Source organism: Saccostrea cucullata, unplaced genomic scaffold (assembly GCF_032062105.1).
Source record: "Saccostrea cucullata isolate Sc308-1 unplaced genomic scaffold, CSIRO_AGI_Scuc_v1 ctg569, whole genome shotgun sequence".
Lineage (NCBI taxonomy): Eukaryota > Metazoa > Mollusca > Bivalvia > Ostreida > Ostreidae > Saccostrea > Saccostrea cuccullata.
The window spans coordinates 165,052-186,540 of NW_026924013.1; the positions used below are offsets into that span (position 1 = coordinate 165,052).

The following is a 21,489-nucleotide window of genomic DNA, read 5'->3' on the forward strand; positions in this document are numbered from 1 at the left end:
AATAATTTTCTCCTAGAAAACAATTAATGTCATTATCTTTTTAATCTATGCATAAAACATTAAGAAAATGTGTTCTGAAGAGACAATGAATGTATTTCGATGAATTACAAGTGTCAAATTGAATGAAGAAAGTTTAAACAAAATGAAAATTCCAATTGAAAAATTATTTGGTATAAAAAGTCCACCTGCAAGAGTTATTCTTTCCTTATTACCAAGACTCAAAACACTAAGGAACGTTTGACATTATATATAAAATTCAGAGCAAAGCTTTAAATTGCCAGATTATACATTTAAATCAATAAAGCAAATATATAAATTAACACAAACACAGTAAATAGCGCAAGTATAAATAATTTTTTAATTCAACAAGGTTGTAGATTTTAACTCGAATTTCCTCCATACATACACGTCATTGATTGATAGAGCTCACTGCATGCATGGCTATGAAATTGACATTACTTGTTTGGCGAAGATTTGACTGTTGTTTTCTTTTGTTTCTGCTTTTAAAAGCAATTCTTCTTGGTTTATGCATAATGAATCCGTTACTTTGTTTTCACTGTTTACAACACCGCATGTTTCATCTATTTTTAAAGCGTTTTAAAGGTCAGGGTCATATTTTTTTTTAGTAGTCATCAAAAAGTGGTGTAATGAGCCTCCTTAAAGGTCAGGGTCATATTTTAGAGGTACTTGTACAATTCGTCCGCAGAGGAAACTGGTTGACACAATGGAGGTTTATTTTTTTGTGTAGTACGTCATCAAAAAGTGGTGTAATGAGCCTCCTTAAGTTTACAATAGTATGGTCATGGGCGCTAATTCCATATACAAGACACATCTGTTATCTTTTTAAGTGGTAAGAAAAGAAAACGGGTGCCATGGATTCTCTGTTGAACTTATCATACTTGTTAGGCAATTCAAGAAAGTGGTCAGGATTATTTTATCGTAGTCGAAGCAATGAATAATTTTTATTCTGCAGCAGTTTAAAATATGACTTTTCAAACTGTCTCAGCAGAAAATATGTCTTATATATAAAGAAAGCAATGCCTCATGTAAAGAACTTCAAGGATTTTTGTGAAGGTTACAACCATCTTATTGGTGATTTTTAAGATTATATACATATTCATCTTTATAGTGTGTCATTAAGAGGGTAACATGCTTCATATTCGTGGTTCATTGAGAAACTTACATACTTACTTCTGTAAAGAAGAACTTCAGTCGTACTGTGATAAACATATATATATTGTGTCTCTATATTTCAATATTAGTAAAAGTCAGCGGGTGATTAACCAAAGAGACAATACAAAAATACAAAGAAAATTAGAAGAATGCAGGCATTAATGTTGAGAAACAGATTCGTTCTTCTGTCCATGTAAAGTTTTTTCTTCCTGGATGTTTTAGCTGACGGGTTATCATTCCGGTCAGCCCTTGGATTAGATTCCGACTTTTCAACAACTGTAACTGAGGACTCAAATTCACCTTTAGCTATAAAAAGTACGTATTCAATAATCAGAAATTAACAACAAAAAAAAAAAAACACACACACAATAAAAATGCATTTTTTTACGCACGTTTTTTGTATACAATGCTTAAATGCTAGTGATTTAAAAAAAACACACACACAAGCTGGCTGCTTAACTTACCTTGAAGCACAAAGGTTTCATTTTTCATCATTCGTTTGTCCTCGTCCTCTTTCGATCTCGGTCTTATTGGTTCAGATGTCCAAAACGTCAATCCTTTGAGCTTTGGGAACATTTTAAATAACATAAAAACTAACGTTTCCGAGTTTCCAATTTGATTACTTTTAAAAGATGATACATTTGTATATACCATCAAAATTATGGTATTTGAGAAGTTTTAAAAATTAATGGTTTCTTTAATATCTAACGACTCTGTTTTTCTTCTTAATATTTCAATGAAACAAAATGTATTTTCATCATTTTATGTTATTGTTTTGCTACTGAGTCTAATAATTTGTTGCACTGTAAACTTACCTTCTCCATGCTTGGTCTTTCAGTCACTAAGCTGACCAAAAGAATAACAACAGCAGCAAGAACCAAAAGAATGCCGGAAAAATAAGTAAAATGGATGTCTTTGACAATTGCAGGGCGGTCGTCTACCTTACCGCAACCTGGGGAAGGGTAGACAAAATCTAGAACCATCCGTGTTATTCCAGCAATGTGACCAATCAGCAACCCCCAAAACGCCCCCTAAAATGTTTAATTTTTAGTGTTTTAAAAAATTATTTCTTTAAAAAAACGAGCATTTCCATCAATCAAGCCAGTGAAGGTACCTTTTCGTTGATCCTGGGAACGAATATGGCCAGCAAAAACAGGGAACATATCGGAGGTGCTACGTATCCAGTCAGCGCCTGTATGTAGAGAAAGAGTTGTCCCTGTTGGGCGGCCTTTATTAGAGGTATCCACAGAATACTGACACCCACCAAAATGACAACGAAAATCCTGGAATAACGAAATTAGCTGTACAAAACATATTGTTAAATGATTTTTCTTTTTGTTCCTTTCTTCATTTAACTTTCCCGGTCCTTCGGATGAGACCGTATAAACCGAGGTCCCGTGTCGCAGTAGGTGCTGATCCCTCCTTGCTCCATGGCCCTCAGTGCCGAGCATAGGACAAAATTTGCAGCTCTCCACCGGCAAGTGGTGGCGTTTCCATATGAGTGAAAAATTGTCGAGAGGGACGTTAAACAATATACAATCAATCAATCATTTAACTTTCTATTTTACTTTAATTCTGGACAAAGTACACATATATTCGTTTCTTTATTAAATAATTTGTTCTTTAATTTTCAAAAAAAAAAATAATTTGTTAAACACAAGAGGGAAACACTTATACAATGAGTTACACCATTTTGATTTTATAATTTTAGAGAATCTGCTTACTTGCCCACGATAAGAAGTTCCTTTTCTGTAGACTGAATCCTTATCCGTTTCCATATATCCATAGTGAAGAGAGTAGAGGCACTGTTAAAAATGGACGTCAGCGAACTCATGACTGCCGCCATCATGACGGCCACCATCAAACCGCGCATGCCTGTTAAACAATGCATATTTTAAACCTCGTTAGAGAAAACATCTTGATAAATTTATTGCATTATTCTAGAACCATGATTTGAGAAACGAAGTCCAACGCATTTTACATATTTTTTTCAATATTCTTACCCGTGGGCGCTAATCCTAGAATAAGTTGTGGATATGCGATGTTCGAACACCCTGCAGCGTTGTCACACACTTTTAAACATGTCTCAGGATCTGCGCACGCAACTGTTTCTGTTAAATGAAATCTTCCAGTCTTAGTGTTCTATACGTTTATTTTGGGTAGTTTCTTATAATTTTTGCAGTTAGTATAAACAAAAATTACCTGGATAAAGCACTCTGCTAATCATGCCGGGCATTATGATCAGAAAAAGTGGCAAGAATTTCAAGTAGCTTGCCAAAATAGTTGCTGCACGAGCATGTGCAATGCTTTTTGCAGCCAACGTTCGCTGAACAATGACCTACAAGACTGAAGTTGATGAAGTTTTTGGAGATTTTAGCCAACGTATACATGATATACGCGCATGAAATATTACAGTGTTTCATTCTCATTTAAGGATTTTTGGCTTCCGAGAAGAAACAATCATTAAATTAGGCCATTTCCTTATAGTTCCAAAGTAATTTTGATTTTCAATCAAATCTCATTAAAAATCGAAGAAAAGAGTACCTGACTTGCACACCAATACCATACAGAGACAAACGTAGATCTGATCAAGATTCCAGGCCAAGGAAGATCTGAATTGATTGGATCTCTCAAAATATGGAACGCATCAGAACGAGGCATTCCGCAAGTGCTCTCAGTTAGATTCGATTGGGTTGGCGCGGAAAGATTAGCATAGTAGGGCATACTACTATTGGTGAAGTTGGTTAGCATGGTTTCCGCTGTTATACTGAGAGGAATGGCTTCAAAATATTTTGTCATTAATCCTTGGATTCCACCAACTTTCATAAACGCTGTAAAGTAATTATCATTAGCTGTATAAATCCCCCGCAATAAGTGTGTATGTGAACAGATAAAGAATAATAACTTACCTAGAACAGATAGCGCAATTGAGCCAACGAGCATGATGATGGTCTGAAGCGTGTCTGTGAAGATAACAGCGGCCAATCCACCTGTTGTATGATGAGTTAAATCAATAATTCTTAATAATTCAGTTTAATTGTTTGTTCAAATAAGAACAAAGCAAGAAAAAAAAGCTGCTCATCAAATTTTCTGGGGAGTGAGTTCATTAACTATTACCTACAACGGTGTAGATAGCAGTGACTGTGAGTAGAGCTGCTATTGAAATGTATGTATTCCATCCTAGAGCTTGCTGTACAAACACTGACCCGGCATAAACGTCCACCTGTAGCACAAGAGTGACGTTTGAGATAGTTAAAAACTTTCCTAAAAACATGCAAGGTACATTGTAGATCAATACAATATTTTAAACTTTAACAAATTTTATGGTTAAAGTGACTTACAATGTTACAGTATAGAAAGTAATGCCAATATAATAATTTTAGTTGAGCCAGAAAAAGTCTTGCCGATATTTTTGTGATGATGTTTAGGAACTGTAGAAGTAAACTGAGGTATGTTCTGAGTCTTCGACCTCCAAATCTTCTGTTCAGATATTCAGGGATAGTAAAAATCTTCATAAAAGATTTTAAAAGAAGGAAATTAAACCAGATTGTTGCAAAAACTGAATAAGGAATATGTCACTTATACTTCAAATTATATTGAATCAGTTTATATTTAAAATATATACTAGTAATCCTTACTTTTTAAAAAAAATTTCCTTCTCATTTTTCGTATGAAATATGTTTATTAAGTTATTAACTGATTTTATTTTATATTACTCACACCGGAAGTCAAATAGACGGGTAGAAAAACCCATCCAAGGAGAAGGAGACAAAGCACAGACTAAAATGACAGAAAAGATATTTTTAGAAATTAGATATATAATTATGCAGAATCCAATTTCATATGTTTTTCAAAAATATGTTTTAGAGCAAATAGAATTGAAAAATGTTATATGGTATGACAAATGAATATGTTTTCCGTGAAATTCAGAAAGTTTCATTAACAGCAACTCAAATAGCCTTATTTTTTAATTTTACATGTATCACTTTTGAAAGTTTATCTAAAGAAAACGAAAAACAAGAAAACGAACAATCAATCCAAAACAAAAATAAAAAAAATTATTTAAAAAAAAAGTCAAAGCTAAACCACGTACTCCCCATTCGAACGCCACCACAGCAATGCCACTAGCTGCTCCACTTCCGGCCAAACCAATGAAATGCTCGCTACCAATGTTGCTGGAGAACAACGATGCACCCATCTGTGTTTAAAGATGTCTTTAGAGAGCAGTGCCAATAAAATTTTCAAAACAAATATCATTGAAGATTGATTACCATACAAACACTGTCTTATTTGATCATGTAAAGCTTGTTTGAGGTATGGGCAGCTAATAAAATAAATCAGCATATAAAATGCGTCGAAAGAAAGCAAAATACAATGTAGATGGAAAAAACATATTTTCAGCAAATACGCATAAAAGTAGTTTTTCACTGAATTAACGTAAAAATACAAAAATCAAATATATATATAACGTGAACAATGAAAAAAGGAATACATTCAAATAAGGTCGAAAGTATTTACTTTACATTGGTTTCTTTCTATCATTAAATATATACTAACTGGAAACCATAGCATAGACCTTCCTGCCAGAAAATAGCCATCTGTAGTCGATCGCTCTTTGCGCCAAATGGACTGCAGGAAAGACGATGATATATCAGTGTAACCGTTGACAGAGAAACAATTTGGATAATTATTGAGATTTCTCCATGTATAGATTTAATTCAAATTACCGTATAAGCAGAATTTTTAGCGAGTATTTAATTTTGGCATTATTAGTGAAGGTGTTGAGATCGCGAAAATTGAATATCGCTAAAAATTAATTGCGTTTTATTTGTAATAACTTCTTTAGTGAGCATTTTAAAATCGTTTAAATAACTTATCTCTAAATATAAAATACCTATTTTTAAGGACAAATCGCTAAATTTGCCTCTCGCTAAACTTTGCAATACGGTATTGTAAATTAAGTTAGAAGAAATAGAGACTTTATGGTAATCTCAATAATAATGACAAAATTCATCGTCTTACCCAGATTCCCACACAAATGACGAAAAGAAAATACAAAACTATGACAGAAATGTCCACCCAGTTCTCAATTCCAGCCTCCATGGTTCAGAGATAGTTTAAAGAAAAGGTATCGTAAACTCGCTCCGCCGTTTTTCCACACAAATTATCTCGAAAGTCACATATGGTGTATTCAAATATACATTTAGGATTTACAAACATACTCCAGAGACCGAGCACAGGTGTATACAGCTAATCAAGTGGAAAGTTAAAAAAAAAATCCTGCATAAAATTAAAATGATAAACGATATCCATATCGGGAAATAGTTTAAGGTCATCAAAGATCGGCATCCATGTAGGTTAGTCTCAAACAACTCTATGAAATGTGAAGAAAACGATCAGCGATCATTCCCAAATGACAATTTTAACAATACAAATAATGAGCAAAACCAACACGGAGATCCTTTAACGGAGGTAGAATCAGATCCTTGAAGGAACAAGCATTTCCTGTCGACCGTCACACCCGAAATATATATATATATATATATATATATATATATATATATATATATATATTTTACAAAGTTTAATATCAGTACATTTTTATATGTAAAAAGATATATTTTATAGATTTCTGAAGTTTCATTCTATTTGATCAAACGGAACTCATTTTAGCCAGTTTTAAAAGCTGCATGTTTTGTCACCACGGAGCACGATCAAAAACATTGTAACGTCAAAAAACAACGTTAGAGAAAATTTCTCAAACTCACAGTGCCTTTTCATTTTATACACGGTTTGTATCGTATTCCTCAATCATTAAAACGTATCCATAACACTTGACACCTAGTATGCTAACAATAATTTGAGTATACCTTAAAAAATGTTGTCAAAGTTTTCAAATCCTTTACCATGTAACTCTGCTCTTACAGGTTCCGCAACAGTGAAGCGCACATTACGTTTCATGACGTTACTAACTCTTTTGACAAGATTTTGAACTATAATCTGTTTCTCTGCAGAACGCCCATCGCCCAATTTAAGGTCTTTACTCCTCAAAAATTGTCTGTTCCATTATAAACAAATACATGGCTCATTTTAGGTATATTTCCTGGTTTCTCTAGCATTTTCGGAGTTTGTTTTAAAAGTTTCCAAATGCAAAACAAAATTATATTGCTACTCGCTGCTCCATGACGTCCTTCGACGTCATGCTTTTTTACTTTTTTAATCAAGACTATCTGTCTATAGAAAATGATATCTTTTAAACAAAGCAATGATTTACATTAACTTTTAGCTTTTGAAGAAATGAAACAATACTAAATTTAAGTATTTAAATTTAATTTCAGTTAAGGACAATTTTAAAGAGATATGGCTATAGATATGAAAAGTGAATAATCAGTCAATAACTCAATGTTGACCCTGCTCCGTGACCCCGTTTTTGCTGTCTTAAATCTTTGATAATTTTGAAAAAAATCAACATAGATTCCAATTTCTTTGCTCAAAATATTTGAATCTGTTGTAAAAATATATGTATCAAATTTGCTTTAATTATGACGTTAAATACAAAAGTTATGACAAAAGTCTACGAGCTTTTTGAATGACCCTCGTACAATCAATATTATGGTATTTGAGAAGTTTTAAAAATTAATAGCTTCTTGAATGCTAACGACTCCGTTTTTCTTTTTTAATATTTTATTAAAACAAGACTTATAATTTCATTATTTTATTAGCAATTGACACTAAAATTCTGTTGCATTGTAAACTTAATTACCTTCTCCATGCTTGGTCTTTCTGTCACTAAGCTGACCAAAAGAATAACAACAGCAGCAAGAACCAAAAGAATGGCGGAAAAATATGTAAAATGGATGTCTTTGACAATTGCAGGCCGGTCGTCTACCTTGCCAAAACCCGGGGAAGAGTAGAAAAAATCTAGAACCATCCGTGTTATTCCAGTAATGTGACTGATCAGCAACCCCCAAAATGCACCCTAAAATATTTCCAAGATTATATATTAAACAATTTTTTTCTTTCAAGTAATAGCTAGCTTATAACTATCAGATGAGCCAGTGGATGTACCTGTTCGTTGACCCTGGGAACGAAGATGGCCAGTAAAAACAGGGAACATATCGGAGGTGCCACGTATCCAGTCAGGGCCTGTATGTAGAGAAAGAGTTGTCCCTGTTGGGCGGCCTTTATTAGAGGTATCCACAGAATACTGACCCCAACCAAAATGACAACAAAAATCCTGGAAATAGCAATGCAATATCTGTACAAATTTCATCGTAAAAATCTTTCCTTTGTTCGTTTTAAATATAACATATGGAGATAACGAACGGTATTTAAGATCAAAAGTCCATAAAACAATACATGTACAAAACAGGAGCAGAGCAAACACGGACCTCCAAAACATCAGAGGTGCGATCAGGTGCCATGCAGGAGTGAGCATTCCTGACTACCGGTCACACCCACCGTGTGCCCTTTGTCATGAACTGTTTGCGCTTGTATAGATTAGGGAATATAAATAGACTATATAATAATGTTCGTTAACTCCATATATTTCATGTACGTATACCGGTATCATATATATTTCAAAGTTAGCAGTTGACCAAATGGCGTCATTAAGAGCGTCGGGTGTAATTGTCTGGTCGTTTTAATGCCCTCGGGTTTTTTTCACAGTCATGATCATATTTATTTTAAGAATCTTGTTTTTCTCATATTTCTTGCGAAATATCTCTCTTTTTCTGATTTTGATTTCTTTTACTCACCCCGGACGTCAAATAAACGGGTAGAAAAAACCCATCCAAGAAGGAGACAGAGTACAGCCTGGAATAACGGGAAAAGATATTCAAAAATGACAATTGCAAAATCTCAGGTTCAGTATGAGTAAATGCAATTTAAATTTTTAGTATTAGTAAACGTAAATCAGATTTTTTTTAATTGAATAAAGTTAAATGGTACATATGACTTATAAGGGATGTCAACGAGTAACCGTTTAACGAACGTCCGAGTATCATACACTAAAATCGCTACTCGGTTACTCGGATGTATATACACCGTATATATATTTTTTGTAATAGTGGATATATTTATCAAAAACTTTTTAAAAAATTTTTAAAAATGCAATTGTTCTTTCTGCGTGTATACTGTAATAAGCGTCTCCTAAATCTATTTAATATTTAAAGTACTCGTTGTCGCCTGTGGTTGTTTACCAACAATTTTGACCTTTTGATCTTGATTTTGGAGTATAACTTGCATTTGAGAAATATTAACCCTTGCCATAAGCTGCCATTCTGAGGGGTCAGTATCTCACAAACACATCTTGTTTAAAAAATATCGATAAGTGTTTGTTATCATTATCTATTGCATTACAAAAGCTTAATTAGTCTTACTGTTTAACTTAACATTTAACATTTAAAGAAAAAGCCAAACCACGTACTCCCCATTCGAACGCCACCACAGCAATGCCACTGGCTGCTCCACTTCCGGCTAAGCCAATGAAATGCTCGCTACCAATGTTGCTTGAGAACAACGATGCACCCATCTATAAAGCGTGTGTTTGGAGATATTTACATGTATCTTTAGAGAGTAATACCAATAAAATTTTGTAAAACATAGATCATCGAAGATTGATTATCATACAAAGACTGTCTTATTTGATCATGTAATGCTTGTTTAAGGTATGAATAATTAAAATTCAGCTGATAAAAAAACGGTGAAAGTTAAGCAATTTTTTCTTTTAAAAATACTGGTAAACTAATTTATATTTGCAGCAAATATGCAGAAAAAGAAGTTTTAATCACTATTAAACGTATAACAGACAAAAAACAAACATGTCGTAAATAATATAAAATGTTTTTTTATATATAAAATTAAAGCAGTCACTAATATTAGATAGGCATTTATCTATTATCAAATATATATACTAACTGGAAACCATAACATAGACCTTCCTGCCAGAAAATAGCCATTAGTAGTCGATCGCTCTTTGCGCCAAATGGACTGGAGGAATTTATGAAGAAGACTGATAAAATTTATGGTATAAAAAAATAATTTAACTCTGGTTGTAACAGGTCATTTGATTGGATAGAGAAATTAATTTATGTCGTATAACCTTTCCTTAAATAATACGGACAATATTTAACGTCTTACCCAGATTCCCACAAAAATGACGGAAAGAAATACAAAACTATGACAGAAATGTCCACCCAGTTTTCAATTCCAGCCTCCATGATTCAGACAGTTTAGAGAAAATGTCAAATAACTCACTCAGCCGTTTTTTCACACTCTCTCGATAGTCACATATGTTGTGAACAAATATTCCTTTAGGATTTGCAAACATACTCCAGGAATTTAGCACAGGATCATGAAATAAATCAAGTGGAAAGTAATAAAAATACTGCATAAAATAACAATGATAATTCGATACGCATATAGTATCTGACCTCTTACGCCTAACGGGGTAAAAGTAGTCTGGGTCATTAAACTGCATGTAAAAGATCCGTATTCATGAAGGTTAAGGCTATCTTTTAAATACAGGTAATGTTTGGTTGCCCTCTCCTGACTCAGGGTAAAATTATTGGGTCGGTAAGGGTAGATGGGGATATATTTTTTCCAGAAAATTTCAACATATTTGTTGACGGGATGAGAGGAATAAAAAAGAAATAAAAAATTTCGTGTATAGGGATGTAAAAAACAGTTTTGAGTCGGGGCATTTTTTAGTCAGACGATCGGAGGAGGGCAAAAAAAAAATTTTTTTTAAGATGACCCAAGAATCACCCCAATAATTCTATGAAATGTGAGGATAAGAAACAATGATCATTTTTCAAAGTATATTTAAACAAAAGGAACTTCTGAAGACATAGATGAGATCAGGTGCCATGAAGAAATAAGCATCTCCTCTCGATCGGTCACATCCACGGGCTCTTAACATTTTTAACCTTTCTTTTCATATAAATAAAAATTTCCCGTACTATAACAATAACGTTATTATTATACTCAGTAATATATGGACATTTTTATTGATGATAGAAAAGAAAGATTAAAATCGTCAATCGCCTGTGGTCACATTCGTAATGTGCTATTCGTCTCAATTGGGTACATGGAAATATTAAGATCGTTCAGTTTGTAAATAAAGGTCTAAAAATATGAAAAATGTTAACATCTAATTTATCAACAGACTGTTTTTACAAACATGGTGTTATTAGCCATAAATTTGTTCTAAATATGGACGTTTTTTCCAGATTGTTTACGTTTGCATTCTCAACTTATTTATCAATGGCCTGTTACGTTCAGAAATTGTTCACATGCAGAACATGTCCTTGCTTGCGTATCGCATTAACTGGGTAAACTCCATATAACTTGGATATTATATACAGTGTACATGTTTTCATATTAGATAGGGAGATCATGACCATTATTCAAACTTGAAAGCCTATTGAAACAATACAAATCGGGAGTAGAACAAACACAGATCTCTAAACATCAGAGTTGGGATTAAGTGCCATGGAGGAGTAAGCAACCCATGTCACCCACAATAAGGAATTCAAGTTTAATATTGAAATATATAGGAAAAAATTAAAATCTTCTACGAAAAATACTGTGCCAGAAGAACTGAAACTTCTGTGGAAGCATCCTGGAGTAGTGTAGATTCTAACTATTTGAATCATGACACCTTTGGATTGGGCAGGGCCACAATAGGTATTACAAAGGGGGAAATCTGTTAAATAACAGAATGGCCAAAGTTACTCAGGTGAGCGATGTGGCCCATGGGTCTCTTGTTTGAATCAGCATTTATATTCCTATCAATTGACAATATATGTGAATGTCGATTCAATGAAATTACAAGGTCTAAAACATCTGTTTCCTATTATTATTTTTATATTACGACGTAGATATATTTAAATGTTGAGTTGAGGGCCGCGACAGGTGTTTTCTCGTTTACAAAGTTTTATGGTATTTCCATCCTCTTGCAATGTGATAGGTTTTATATTTGTGTATTTTACTAGAAAAGGGCGTTAATGGAAATCTAATCTAACAATTTTATGATAAATGTGATAACTTTTTCTATCGTCAACTCTCTTAACTATATTGTCGCAATATATCCTAATCACCTGCATATGGGATTTATATGCCAACAAGTTGATTTAGTTTTGGGAGTCCAGGTATACCAACTGTCTGTTGGCTGAAGGAAGTGAATACATGCATGTACATTTTAGGATGTCGTAAATTCTATGGTTTATATCATTTTTGTAAATACAAGCAGCTAACAGCAGGTGTGACCAAATCAGAGATGCTTACTTCTTCATGGCTCCTGATCCCAGATCTCTATTTTCAGAGGTTTGTGTTGGTTCTTCTCATAATTTGTATCTTTTAGAAGATTATAAAATAATGTTACAGGTGGATGAAGATAACACTCAATTTTATACCCAAACCTTCTATAAATAGTGCACAGGCACAATTGTGCCATTTTTCTGCTACACTTCCTATTTCTACTACAAGACTTTTATCATATGCACAACTATCTATTTAGAGAAATATACTGTAAAATCATACATTTTCGTGGAGTTAAATTTTCAAGGTTATGAGGAAAAAAATATTGGTTTGTGGGGATTTCATTTCATGGTTGGAAAATGTTAAGTATTAATGCATTATTAAGCAATTTATATTTCATGATGTGTATAAATTCATGGGTCTCTCAATACCTAAAAAAAAACAATGAAAATTTTAGTGATTTCACTTCATTACAAAACTATTTACTGGTTATGAGGACTAAAGCAAGTTAACTGTCCCCATACAAATCACTAATTTCATGGGGGGTTAATTTTCGTTGTTTTCGAGGTTTGAACAGACCCACAAATCCCTGCCCATCACAAAATGTAAATTTTGATAGGCACAACTACTAAAAAGTTCTTTATCCATGAAATTGAATCCCAACGAACCGACATTTTCCCCTCAAACCACGAAAATTTGACCCCATGAAAAAATGTGGTTTTACAGTATTTCCCAAAGCAGAGCGAATTATTGAATTGTATAGACAAATGGCAATATCTAATCTTTCTGGTGATTTTATTTCAATATTACATATAACAAATAAACAATATTCATTAACTTAGTGTATTTCATTCAGTTTCATCACAAAACTGAAATGGAAATAACTAAAAAATGCATAATTAACATGCATTTTACAAAAAAAGTCCATGTGTTCATTTTTTTTATCACAGTAATATATGGTGTTTTAAGGAGCCTTCATATCCTTGACCTTTTGACCTCACTGTCACATGACCACACTTAAGCTGCAGACTGCTCTGTTTCAGTCCTTCTCCTGGAGTACAGTTTTCTCTGCTTGGCATCTTGTTCTGCTTTAAGCCTTTTTTGTTCCTCAATCAAAGCCTGTTCCTGAATTTTAGCCACCTCATCCAAAAACTGGAACAGAAAATTGTTTATTGTCAATAAATGAAGAACAATCATTATGATTTAGAATTCCCATTATTGGAAGCCAAAGGTTTTGTGTTTATCCTATTTGTGGAATTAGAATGGACACAAAACCCATGACTTGCAACAATGTAGGAATCTAGGGGGAAAAATATGCTGCAAGTTATATATTTTAGTGAAAATATGGAAGAGATAAGGACATCAATTTTTATAAATCTCATTCAATATGGAAATGTTGTTTTTGTTCCTTCTGATGTACATTATGTACCTATATATATTAAATAAAATAAGAATTGAATTTAAATGCTGAAAATTGAATTTAAAATGCTGAAAAAACTGTATACAGTGTTAATTTTGCCCCATTTATTTTTGCCCTTTAATACATGCAAACAATTTTACCCCTTGTAAATTTGCCCAGTCATAGTTTTGTTTCAAAAATTATTCTGTATTCTTTAAATCTGTCCCATTTTAAATTCACCCAAAATGAAGGAAGGGCAAAAGGGGTGAAAATAAAACAAGGGCAAAAATTTCCCTGTATACAGTAAATGAAATAGAGAAATGAAATTTCATACAAACAAAAAACATGCATTCAACAAATCCAGAATCTCAACCCGCAATTGAAAGACCATGAAGAATACCTGTAACGTTTCATCGTTTAGCATAACTCTTTACACATGATAACCACTGTCAAAAATATAAATGATCTCTTAAAACACATGAAATGGGGATACATTTTTTGAGATGAATTACTAAGACTGCATTGACAGGAATAATTTAGGCCAAAAATAAAATTAGCTTTGTTTGGCATTGCCGCATAACTTGAGAAAATATATATGTTTGTAATTTTTTGGGGGTCATGTTTATCCAGATTTGGGTGTCTGTACGTTTGAGTAATATACAAAATAAGAAAGGACCCAACATTAATTGATAGTTTTCTTTTATAAACGTCTATGGCAGCATCCAAATCCAGGCATACAAAGCGGAAAACCACAGAAGTTAGCACTCTCCGCGGTATATGTGTGTTTTAAAATGGCAAAAATATACTGACGAATCGAATCAGTTATACCAGTTTCAAATAGAAACTTCACTGTCACTGATTTGCTGGATGAATCTAGCAGTCATGATTGGATTCGTGCATAAAAATGACTTGATGCCAATTCAATGTCGGCGACTTTTTTATACCATGTATATTAAAGTGTTAAAACTAATAGGGTTTGAAAATAAATAACAATTGGGAATCAATTTGGACAGCAGTTGTAAAACAATCAGAAACCCATGACACTCGAATACTGACAACATTTCTGAATTAAAAAAAAAATATTTCCCCTACCTACCGACCCAAACCTTTAAAACTGAGTCGGCAATGCCAAACCAACAATATTTTAATTATGGCCTTAAGAAAATATATTGTATGTAATTTCTTGAAAAGCATCTGATATGGATTCCATACCCAGAGTTGAATAGTAAAGCAGCATTTAAAAAGCACAATAAGGAAAACCCAAAGAAATCTAGAGAGCATTTTAAACAGTCTTAGAATGACTATTTCTGTACAGTGTATTGTATTAGTTTTGTGCTAGTAGCTTACCTCTGGTTTTGTGTGTTCATTCAATTTGTCTCACATTCAAAATCCATCAGAGCACCCTGGGAAGTTGTTGAAATAATATTTAATATTTTAATAAACTACAAACAAAAAATTAGAGCAGAATAGAAATACAGTAAATATTACCAGTTCTTTACTCTTCTTCTTGGCTTCAGACATCTCTTTATCTTTGATGTCTTTGGGGTTTTCTAATGGTTCATCATCCTGTCTTTTTCTCCATGATTTGGGGTCCAGGTACCAAGCTCCATATTTAAACTTTACCCAGCTAGGCTCATACTGGCCTGAGTATTTCTATATAATTAAAAATACTTGATTAGTTAATTGCAAAATGACACTTGACTTTTGAACTTAATACATGTGAAGTCATTTGCTAAAATACTGCAAATTTATTTTATTATTGTTCTTTTTCTTGCCTTTGGTAAAAATTAGCACATTGCTAAATGTTAGGAGCACAAAATTTTATATTTAGCAAATTTAGATGTGTGCTAAATCACATTTACACCAACTTGTAGAAAAATTAATTTCTGCCAAATATACATGCTAAAAAAATAATTTCAGTATTGTTGTGAAAACTGCTCCATCAATATTTAAACGTTAAATTTTAGTCACTTCTCTTACCCATTTTGTTGACTTTTCTTCAGGAGCGGGAATGTTTTTGTTGGTTTGTTGGTTAGACACGGTGGCCTGCTGTCGGAGCTCCTGGGGGACATTAGTCAGTTCTACAACATGGATGGGGACGGACAGAGCAGGCTTTGTCTCATAACCACTGGCAAACAGACTCATGATGGTGGACTCCTCAAACTTATTCTGGTCACCTCCCAAGCTTTCTGCAACCCAGTCACAGAAATCCTTGGTTACCTTCTTTATATGTTCCTCCTGTCAAAATAGTTGTCCAATATTATTTATATTAATCATCAGTACAATGAAAAAACTTCTCTGACTCAAAAGCTGATTCTCTGACTCAAAAGCTGATATCTACAATACATGTACATGTACTGAAAATGTCAAAGTGAAACTAAGAACTTAAACCACTAATGAATTATAATTGTTCTCTAGCAGTGCAAATTTCTTTGAAATATTGAATTTTATTTGTGTAACATGTGCATTTTTAAGTCATATGATTATTATTTTTTACAATAACAGAGCATACAAAGAGAATCCTTGTCTTGTATGGAGATTACGTCAAGACTGAAATTACCCATTACCTGAGACTCTGATGAGGCACTTTTATCACTCTTCTTTTTATCTTTTTTGTCTTTTTCATCTCTTCTTGGGAGCCATCTGTAGGGATTCCTTATCCTTGGTTCATCAGAGCTGTGGATAAAGACAAAAAATAATAATCCAACACAAAAATGAATAAGAAAAAAATTGCTTTTCTTTTTTACACTATTGAAAACTTTTTCCATCCCTAAACACAAATGTAGACTGATAAATGATGGATAAAGAAACCCCTTGCTAAAAACTAGGGAGAAGAACTAGGCTAAAATTAAAATAAAGATATTTATGAAGAGATAAGAATCTTACTCCTGGCTGTGGCCTCCTTCTGATTTGAGTACATCCTCCTCTTTCTCCTTTGGTGACCTTTGAACTTCACCATCTTCCTCCTCTTCATCTTCCTCCTCATCCAGCTGATCCGAGAAATCTTCATCTGGATCAAGGTTCATCTCCGGATCAAGTATATCAACAATGTCCTCAAATAGCTACAAATGAGGAATCAAAGTTCAAATTAACTATCATAATAAAATGTTTTAATTAATGAGTATGTTTCTTGTTCTAAATTTCCTAGTTCCAACAATCAATCAATATTAAATTCACTGAAAATGCTTATTTGAATTACTGGAGTAATTTACAATTAAAACCAAACTAAAATACTGGTCGATATAAAATCACAAAACCATATCTAATTGTTTAGACCTGTAAAGCATTTTTTATTCATTGTTGAGCAATCTTTAGGGTTGATCAATTTTTTCAAAGTATCAATTTATCCAAAATCTATGTGCATGGGTAATATTACACACAGATCTAAGTACTGGTGTAAGATAAGGCCACAATAAAAATATTCCTAGATTCTCATCCTCGCCCACCCCGATTTTATACCCCCGCCTCGATTTTTTTTATTTCTGTTTTCTTCGTCTTAATTGCGTTTGTTGAAGGGAAATTTTTTCTACCATTCTACTTTCGTTTTAAATCCCCGAAAGTCGACATGATTTTGACAGCTGAAAAGATGGTAATTGCTGTAATACATGCGTATATATTTTAAACAAGGGCCATTGGTTGAAAAAGATTGGTGATGATGAGAAGAGATAATTGAACCTATACTATGCCTTTTATGTCGAGTATTGTAGATAAAAAAATTACACTTTGAATTGACCAGGTCAATAAAAAATCTGCAAAACTGAAAAAATAAAAAATATAAAATAAAAGCCGCCTGCCCGCCTCGATTTTTTAAAAAAATCGGATGAGAATCTAGCAATTTATTTGTTATGGCCTAATCAAAGTCTTTTATTTACCTCTGGAGGGACACTCTCCTCCAAATGAGGGTAGAGAGCCAAGGGGTGCAGTACAAGACTATACTCTATTTCATCTATGTGGTCTCTTCTGCTTTGCTGAAGGGGTGTTGACCGAGAGTAACATATTTGATGTTTGCTGAAGCGGTTCTTCACAGCAGGCTGCTTAACTGGACTAATATTTTCACTACTGCCTTTTAGATTAGGCCCTGGTCCTTTATGACCCTGAAAATGATATATGAAATAAGCATGCAGAAATTATGGCTTAAAATATGTACATTTTCAAACTAAACAACATTCAATCTTTTCAAAGGAAGACACTTTAGACTTCATTTCCGAACAAGATTTATGATTCATTTTTGAAACCCCATCTCTTTTATAGGGTAAAATGATAAAATAATGATAAAATCAAACATTGTTAGAATTAGATGGGATCAACAAAAAACTTCAAGATAACCGATTATTCAATATAACAAGACTAAAATACATAAAGAAGAGGGGGTTGGGACTTCCAACACTAGTATTCCCATGGAAATGTACTTTCACAAAGTTAAGATGCAATTATGTCACAGTTACTGCATACTCATTGTTGTAAGACAAGCAACAACCAAGATGTTTGAAGGTCCAGTACAATCACTAGATTTAGCTACGTAGGTAGAATTACCTACGTAGCTTTATTTACCTACCTCAGGTAGCTTTATTTACCTTTTTTAATGTAACTTTTCAAAATTTTTCTTTTTATTAAAAAGAGGCAAAAAATCACAAGTAAATGACAATTAATATTTATACTAGGGAGGTTTAAAAAAACAATCCAAAGCAGAGATAGTTTATACATTGCTGCCTTTGGACAATTTAGAGCAAAACATGTAATTCCATTGTTTGATTAACTGTCTTCTCTCATGTGTGCTGTGAGGCATGGCTGAGTATGTTCTGTCATACATAGCCCCCAAACTTTCAGAACTTTGATTGCAAATGCACAGAAAAAGACATTTCTTCAGAGGGATTTTTTTTTCATGAATTGTTTTTCAGATAAGTTCAAAGTTGAAAATGATCACTGCATCAAAATGATATTTTCTGCACATCCTGAGAAAAATGCTTTTTCATAGAAATTAATTGATTTGGTAGCTAAATAAAGCTACCTCAGGTAGGTAGATAAAGCTAAGTAGGTAAATCAAGCTACATAGCTAAATCTAGTGATTGTACCAGACCTGGTTTGTGCAAGAGCTCTAGACTCCATCCGCAGATTGAACCAAATTAGATCCACAAAATTATGATCTACTGTGAAATATGTGCAACACTATCTGTTGTTTTTTTTTTAAATACGGTATTATTTATCACTAACTTTTATTAATATATCTCCTTTGACTGGTGGTGGGAGGCCATCTCTAAAGTCATCTAAACCATCCTTTAAGAAAAGCCAGTCTTTCCCCAGTAATGCTTTTGATGTGTCTTCTGGTTTGAGTGATTTTATATATTTTGTATGTAATCTCTCTTTGTACCTGCATAATAAAATTTTGCAACTGTTAACTATTTCATTTCAGATTCATAAAACACACAAAGAATCAAGTGAGTACTAAAAATTGTAGCGCATAGTTGTTATGATACAAAAAACTGAGCAGTCTATAAATCCTGAAAATATATAATTTCCATAGTAATTTAACATGAACTATTTAAATAAAATTACCTAGCTTATTAGTCATATGGCTACATAAATTTAACAAGACTGCAGTCACAATTTTGATCCATTCAAATGTCTATAATTAAAGTATATTATTCACACAAACATCATCTGAACCTACGTTGCAAAGCATTAGTATAAAGTATAATACAAAATATTACCAAGGTTTTTCTCTTATCTTTGTCCCAGATGCAGTATTAACCAAAGCCAAATCGTACTTAAGTTCAGCCATTACGTTCGATAGTCAGCCATTTGTTTACACCGAAGATGTCAAAAACGGAAATGAATGCGCGAATAGGAACATGCATCTTGTTATTCTTCGACGAGTAAGAGCGTTAATTGTTCTCTTGAAATATGGATTTAAAAAGCAATTATTTTTCCAAATTTAATCTTTCTTTTGAATAAATAAATATAGCAAGGGTTTTACAATAGAATAAAAATAGTTCCCTACGCATCCGTTGTCAAGGTGGTTCATTTTCAATGGCGGGAATTTTGAATCTCAAGTGTAAAACTTTTTTTTGATATATCGTGGCCAAAAGTACTCTCCCTACGGGAGGCATTATATGGCCATACTCCAGTTTACACTATACGTGGATGCTCACTTAAAAATATGACTGATCTTGACTTTGCTGTTCTTGAGAAGATTTTTTAAATAAATCCCCATATTTGACTTTTTGAGCTCCCCAGTGACCCCATCCTCCCACCCTTTGAGGGTCATAATAAATAAAATTGATTCTACACTATTTCGGGAAGTTTTCACATGTTTCTTTTTTTCTGGCCCAGTCATTCTTGGAAATCGATTTTCACTATTTCTAAATTATCTCCCTTTTGAAGGGGTACTGCTTCATCAGTTAAAGAATGTATTCCCTTTAATTTAGGAACTACTACTATTTTATGCCAAGTTAAAATAGATCAGTGGAACTTTCTGGGGAAGGAGGCGAAAATGTGAAAAGTCCATTCATGACAACACTGAAATTATGCAAGCAATGACCAAATTTGATCAATCGACCACCTACCATACACAGCAGTGATTGTTGAATATATAATAGAAAATTTAACAAAAAGTTTTAATGTTTATATGCCAAATTAAACAGTTAATTTACTAAGTAAAAAAAACAACAGATATTTATTACAAAATTTTATTTCTTCTAACAGTTATATAATTCAAACAATTAAATTTTAATTCAACACCATATACATGTATAATAATATTATTGAAACAGCTAGTGCATGTATATAAAAACAGGAATGAATTAAATCTCCTACATATCAGGCACGTAGCATCGTTTTTGAAAGTGGGGGGGGCCAACCTGAGAAATTTTTTTTTTTACTTACCTGAAAAAGTTGACAAGCAAAAAAAAAAAAAAAAAAAAAAAAAAAACCAAAAATTAAATTTTGCCCAAAGTCGAAAATCCTCTTTCGTGGTGGGGGGGGGGGGGGGGGGGGGGGAGGGGGGGGGGGTAGTGGCCAACTTCTTTTTTCAAGACCAACTAAATTTTAAATTCAAACTTTTTGGGGTAAATTTTCTTTATACCACTACACTGTGTGCTGAAATGTGGGGGGGGGCAACCTTCCTTTCAGTAAACATTTTCTATAGTAAAGGTAATGTCGGGAGAAAAAGTGGGGGGGCCAGGCCCCCCCTGGCCCCCCCTGGCCCCCCCTGCCCCCCCCTGATACTACGTGCCTGCATATGGCACAACTGAATTAATATGGCACCCCTTTAACCAATAGTGAAAGTATTTTATGTTAATTAAATGTCACAGATTTGATCTGTCAGTCATATATATTGCTGAGAATGCAAATTTTTAAATAAAATAGTATTGAATACATGTATAACCCATTTGGATTTTTAAACAAGAGGCCATGGGCCACATCGCTCACCTGAGCACTGTGGCTAGGAAAAAATCAATTCAGTAAATGTTTAAGTGGTCCCAATCCTAAAAGGGGGGGGGGTATGATATGAACAAACTTGTATCTATGCAAGCTTGAATCTACACTAACTAAGGATGCTTATACATATTTTTTTGACTAGCTGTGGCTTTTTCCCCTGTACGTTTGAATTTTTATTGTGGTCCCATCCAACCTTTGGGGTCAAGATTTTAACAAAT

The 21,489-nt window shown here is 33.3% G+C and overlaps 3 protein-coding genes across 3 annotated transcripts in view; 1 reads left to right on the forward strand and 2 right to left on the reverse strand.

Moving 5' to 3' along the window:
* LOC134265478 (uncharacterized) overlaps positions 1-21,489 on the forward strand; it is a 100,306-nt gene that overhangs the window by 40,210 nt on the left and 38,607 nt on the right. The gene's annotated exons all lie outside the window — the stretch shown is intronic.
* LOC134265477 (sodium/mannose cotransporter SLC5A10-like) lies at positions 1,184-6,611 on the reverse strand. Its single transcript, XM_062747682.1, has 15 exons — positions 6,196-6,611; positions 5,731-5,802; positions 5,267-5,371; positions 4,894-4,953; positions 4,578-4,682; positions 4,291-4,396; positions 4,083-4,163; positions 3,718-4,004; positions 3,376-3,511; positions 3,177-3,284; positions 2,898-3,048; positions 2,288-2,456; positions 1,989-2,204; positions 1,638-1,737; positions 1,184-1,479 (listed from the first exon to the last, which is right to left on the reverse strand). Exons 1-15 carry the CDS (start codon positions 6,274-6,276, stop codon positions 1,280-1,282), a joined length of 1,977 nt encoding a protein of 658 aa, XP_062603666.1. The 5' UTR covers positions 6,277-6,611; the 3' UTR covers positions 1,184-1,279.
* On the reverse strand, positions 13,214-19,642 carry LOC134265479 (protein FAM47E-like). Its single transcript, XM_062747693.1, has 9 exons — positions 19,543-19,642; positions 19,046-19,202; positions 17,707-17,928; positions 16,721-16,896; positions 16,402-16,510; positions 15,815-16,072; positions 15,298-15,487; positions 15,182-15,210; positions 13,214-13,587 (listed from the first exon to the last, which is right to left on the reverse strand). The coding sequence occupies exons 1-9, from the start codon at positions 19,611-19,613 to the stop codon at positions 13,453-13,455; spliced, it is 1,347 nt and encodes a 448-aa protein (XP_062603677.1). The 5' UTR covers positions 19,614-19,642; the 3' UTR covers positions 13,214-13,452.

What these genes read in the sequence shown, in the direction of transcription:
- LOC134265477 (XM_062747682.1), bottom strand. Translation starts at nt 6,276, where the DNA reads ATGGAGGCTGGAATTGAGAACTGGGTGGACATTTCTGTCATAGTTTTG. An exon ending in AAAGACCAAGCATGGAGAAG is followed by an intron (nt 1,738 to 1,988) that starts GTAAGTTTACAG and finishes ATGTTCCCAAAG; the next exon opens with CTCAAAGGATTGACGTTTTG. An exon ending in TGAAACCTTTGTGCTTCAAG is followed by an intron (nt 1,480 to 1,637) that starts GTAAGTTAAGCA and finishes TACTTTTTATAG; the next exon opens with CTAAAGGTGAATTTGAGTCC.
- LOC134265479 (XM_062747693.1), bottom strand. Translation starts at nt 19,613, where the DNA reads ATGGCTGAACTTAAGTACGATTTGGCTTTGGTTAATACTGCATCTGGG. An exon ending in GAAGGAGGCCACAGCCAGGA is followed by an intron (nt 16,511 to 16,720) that starts GTAAGATTCTTA and finishes CTTTATCCACAG; the next exon opens with CTCTGATGAACCAAGGATAA. An exon ending in ATTTACTGTATTTCTATTCT is followed by an intron (nt 15,211 to 15,297) that starts GCTCTAATTTTT and finishes TTTGAATGTGAG; the next exon opens with ACAAATTGAATGAACACACA.